General features: G+C 49.0%; 1 protein-coding gene across 7 annotated transcripts; it reads right to left on the bottom strand.

Moving 5' to 3' along the window:
* Positions 1–818: 818 nt before the first annotated feature.
* On the bottom strand, positions 819–4,039 carry LOC101757582 (transcription factor APG). 7 transcript variants are annotated; one of them, XM_004967583.2, is made up of 7 exons: positions 2,591–3,640; positions 2,414–2,506; positions 2,245–2,310; positions 2,090–2,155; positions 1,505–1,990; positions 1,265–1,388; positions 819–1,176 (listed from the first exon to the last, which is right to left on the bottom strand). In XM_004967583.2, the coding sequence occupies exons 1-6, from the start codon at positions 3,638–3,640 to the stop codon at positions 1,275–1,277; spliced, it is 1,875 nt and encodes a 624-aa protein (XP_004967640.1). In that variant the 3' UTR covers positions 819–1,176; positions 1,265–1,274. The 7 variants fall into 7 exon arrangements, with proteins under 7 accessions (XP_004967640.1, XP_004967641.1, XP_022682498.1 ...); XM_004967584.1 differs by having other exon boundaries at positions 821–1,176; positions 1,255–1,388; XM_022826763.1 differs by adding an exon at positions 3,702–4,039 and having other exon boundaries at positions 823–1,388; positions 2,591–3,623.
* Positions 4,040–4,901: the final 862 nt, after the last annotated feature.

The raw sequence follows: 4,901 nt of genomic DNA, 5'->3' as shown, positions 1-4,901 counted from the left end.
AGATTGAAAATGCCAGGGCAAATGAGCTAGTAGTAAACTGAGGTGCGTGCTTGTTTCTTCTTGGCGAAAGATGCACATACTTTAAGACTCTTCATTCATGAGTAGCATTTCTGAATATTTTTTTTCACGACCGGCATTTCTGATAAAATTGAGCCCCATCTTTTCGTTCTTACATTGTACCTGCCTACATGCTGGGTCCTGAACTTATTTTATTATTGTCATTAAGTATAGCATAACAATTATATTGTCACTAATAATTTAATGTCTGCTTCCTGATGGGCAAACAAAGGTGACACTTGAAGTCTGACATGCTGACGCTATCATGTAATCAAGCATAGGTAAATATATTCATGATTGAGCTTTTTGCATGCTCGTCAGAAGCTTCCTTTTTTATGGACCTCTCTTCCGTAACCTGTGACCTTACATCCAAACAATATACCCTTTTAAAGAAATAAATCGATCAAGCAGCATGTAGATTGCATCTTTTGCTGCTTCTTTTTTTGTGGTGGCAAACTAAATAGTTAAGAACATGCGGCAAAAAGCATGTTGGATGTACACATCATCTGCATGATAAATATGCTTAATAGTTTGTTCCATTTAGAATCAAGTAAATTGCTTCTATCTGCTTCTTGATGTTCAAATTATATTTAACTTTAGTGTCACTACTGGCTATTGCTAGAACTTTCATAATAGTTATCTTTTGGCTCCATGTACATAGTTGTGGAAAAATGTGGTTACATATCTACTTAAGAGTGTGGCTCTGGATAGTTAGCTCATTCTTATCTGCACAGGAAGAGATACAGTTAAAGCAGAGCCAGTATATGGTAACTGAGATCCTTTTGCATATGATTCCATAATATGTTTGGAAAATAAGACATATTGATCCAAGAAGACTTCAGTGAAGCAAGAAAAACTACTCAAGGAAAACTGCACTGGCTGTTAAGACTTGCAGCTTGTAACCAGGTTGCACCTACCATCTATATTTTACACAAAACTTTCGAGCATCTTAGCTCACTAAAGCTAGGCCTCCTGCCAACAATTCCATCTCGATTGATTGGGCTCTCTTGTCAAGTGATAGATCAGCTTCGTGGATCTTGAAACACGGTAAGTTGTTCCAGGATGACTAGCTAATTTTCACATATGGAGCTTGTTAGTTGGGACCTGAAAAATCATGAGCTGTGTACTTCACCATGAGAGTTTTGTGCAAAATCCAGTAATTTCACTAAACTTTAGCACTGGAGTCAGGTCACACACTTAGACTTACAGGCTGGTGTTTATCTTTCAGCCCCATTTCTCCCTGCAGTATCAGTCCTGTTGCCGCCACTATCCAGAAACGGACCACTTTCTGTTTGTGCTGATGAGGGTACACTAAAATGCTGGTTCTCAACCTGGAAGAATTGTGCAAATTGGATATATATACATATATACATATATATATAAGAGATCCAGACAAGAACTGGTGAAATTATTTTCATCTATTTTTGTATTATTTGTGAAATGCTACCTGCAGGATGGTCTGTAATTCTGGATCTCCTGTATTTGTTCCCTGTCGAGCTTCACTATTCATATTCTGCTGCTGTTGAGTTGCTACGTCTTGATGTTGCTCCTGCACCATGTTAGCCATGGCTGCTGAGACTTGAGGGGCCAGGTTTGGCCTAACAGGAAGGCCAGCCAAAGATGGGAATGGCTGTACACTAGATGCTGATGGATGTATTGCTTGTCCGGGAAGTCCAAACATTGGTACCGTGTTTCTTCCAGGCATCCCAAGACCTTGTGCTGTCGTGCCTGGGATCATCGAGCAAGGGAAGTGAGCACCAGGCATGGACGGAAAGGGAACCGCTGGGCTGCTGTTCATGTCGAAGACACCCATCCCATACCCCAATCCCATGCCGAGATGAGGGAAATGAGCTATTTGGGGGATTTGCAAGTGCTGCATGGTTGGTGGCAGCAGCATTGGAGGAATGCACAGCCCACTTCCCATGGACATCATCTGTGTGTCAAAGAGAACCGCACATTTTGTCAGAGCATCTGTATTTGCATTCATCTGAAAGAATCAAGTTACATTTGGAATTAGGTGGTGTCAGTGCACCTGAACTTGAAGCTGAAGGGTTTTGAGGTACTCAATCGCTTCGTCTAGCATTGAGGCTTTGTCAATCTGCAAAAGGACGATACATCTGTTGCTACCAAATGCCTCTGGGACCAAGAGATAGACGAGGAAGTAGGTGGTAGAATGACTAGCCGTACCTTGTTGCAGTTGGGGATGAGTTCTTGCAGGGCGCGCATTTTCTCGTTGATCCTGTCTCTTCTCCTCTGCAGGTTTGTTGCATTATAATGCCATCAGCTCAATTGCAGCACAGGTTTGAAGGCAAGGAAATTAGCCTGTTCTGAATGCATTGTGAAGCGGCCTGCTTACCCTTTCTGACAAATTGTGCACCTCGGCGGTGCGGCTGCGCTTCGTGCCTCTGCTGCCAGATCTTCTGGCACCACCGGACTCATCTTCAAGATCCTGAAGAGGACCAGTAATCCTACAATTAGCACTGCAAGGTATATGGTTAGATCAAATACATTGCATATCATATTATCTACTTACATCATCTTGGCTGGCAGAACACTCGGCTTGACTCTTCCTCTTGTGTTGGCGCCAGGACTCATCATTTCCTATTCCAGCTCCATTGCCGGAGCAGACTGACGAAGTAGCGACTGCGGCCTCAGGCTCCTTCCTGGTCTTGACCTGTTTCTGCAGAGTCATGCTGCCAAGTCTGTCCCGGGGCATCTCTTGCTGCAGGTTACCAGCGGTTGGCGCTGCCGTGCATGAGAACCGCACCTCCTTGGGCTGTGACCACGCCGTCCTCTGGTCCGTGAAAACAGGAGTAGTTCTTGGCCCGATGGATGACTGGAGAACCGTGGACTCCACGCGGGTACTCGTGGTGACATTGGACGCCTTGTCTGTGCCTGTTTGTGGTGGCCTCTGTGCGCTCTGCAGGCTTGCTCGCGCCATGGCTGCCGGCCTAGAGAAGAGGGAGAAGTTCATCAAGCCCTCTGCGCCGCCTCCCAGCCGAGTCTGCTTGGTGGCCGCGAACTCGGCTTGTGGTGGTTCAGGCCTGGTGGCTGGACCTGGAACTGGCATGCGGTGGCTTTCCTTCGAGGGTTCTGGTTCTCTGCTGGTGGTGGCAATCGGGGTGCTTCTGTTGTTGGTGGTGTGCTGGATAGGCGGCGGCAGAGAGCTGGGGTTGGTCGCTGCTGCCGCCGCTGCCGCTGCATGGAGCTCCGAGAAGAAATCTGGACTGTAGCTCTCTGCAAGGGCAGGTGCGGCGGCGCTGTCTTCCTCGATGATGGGGTAGTGGATCCAGGGCACGGTATCATCAAGATCACCGTTGTCACGGGTGGCGTCTAGGCCGGAAGAGAAGTCGTGAACCGATGTTACCAATCCACCGGCGCCGAAGACACCTCCCGTCTTGAACAGCGCCACGGGGTCGCTTCCCGGCTGCTTCTCTTGAGCCCGGCTGCTGCTGGCAGCAGCGCAGGTGAAGGGCGGGAACGAAGTCTGCGTCTGCTTCCTCCGGCCGTGCACCACTGCCTGCCCGTTCTCCCATAGCAGCTCGGCGAACTCGTTGCCGTCGGACCTGCATCCCACGTACATGTAAGCAAGCAAGAACCGATGGAAATACAAACATCAGCTGGGAGGCAAAAGGATCACTCACATCTGGGCCGGGAGCTCGGTGGACGACAGGGGGGCTCGCGGCAAGCAGGAGAGGACAGCAGGGCACGCCTGCTGGAGGTGAGCACGCACTGGGAGAGGGAACAGACGGCGGCGCAACAGCGGATTGTCTGTTGATCGAACACGACGGCTAACCGGTTCGCCTCTGCTGCTTCTCGTCGCTCAGGAGCTGAGACCTTGGCTTGGCTACAGGAGGGAGGTTGGGAGCTCTCGGTCTCGGTGGGAAATGGCAGTTAACAGCGAGCGGGGAGGGCAGCTGCACTGTGTTGCCCTGCGGGAGATAAGATGTGGGGACCTGGGCTGGGGCAGGCGGTGGATGGAAATGGACAAGCAGATAAGACGGGCAAAAATGTGCAACGCAACGCAGCGGCCTAGGCGGTGCTCTGTACCCGCCCGCCGCAAGGTATGTGTGTGTGTATCCGCCCACTGTGCTAGCCACAGTATCTTCCTTGTACTCTTCCCCTCTTGGATTTATGCTATGCTCCCCTCTGGCCTGACCCCCTCCTCCTAGTTAGGAGTTGGGTACAGCGTCAATTATTTTCTAGGCGCAGTTGGCTCCGCCGTACTGTTTCAATACTAGGTGCCGATCCCATGCTCTGTAGCTACTACCTACTAGCAATAAACCTTTTTTGGTTACTAGAAGTCAATTAGGACCTGAGCTACCATAAGATAACACACATAGTAACCTTGACATGGCATCTTATTATAGTTTTTTAATTCAATGTTAGTTAGCTTGTCTATCTACTTACTGTCGCATAGTAGGCTGTAAGAAAGATCTATCAGGGTGCAGAATGAATTTATGTATAGATAAAATATGATAGGGTTCATCAGAAGTGTATAGCGCGAATCCAATCCATGGTTCACTACATTCCACCTTGGTAAGTGGAGTAGCTACTACTAGCTGCTGTAGCTAGCACTATTTTCCGCACAGCTAGATCTAAATGATTGGGTGATCGGGGGAGCGGGGGGACCAAATCCATCCATCAAATGAATGGTGAGCAGCAGGGAACACTGCTGCAGCTCGTGCTGCCCTGCCCTGCAGCAGTTGACAGCCTGCGCTATCCGCGACTGCATCACCCAAGTGTACATGTACTTGCCATCGATCCCTGGGCATCCACCTTAACAACTGCAAGTCCCAGCGGCGCATGGCAGGGACTCGTCTGCAAAGCCAAAAGCGGCATCG

Source organism: Setaria italica, chromosome V (genome assembly GCF_000263155.2).
Source record: "Setaria italica strain Yugu1 chromosome V, Setaria_italica_v2.0, whole genome shotgun sequence".
Lineage (NCBI taxonomy): Eukaryota > Viridiplantae > Streptophyta > Magnoliopsida > Poales > Poaceae > Setaria > Setaria italica.
The sequence above is the reverse complement of the archived record's forward strand: the minus strand, read 5'-3'. Positions and strand labels throughout refer to the sequence as shown.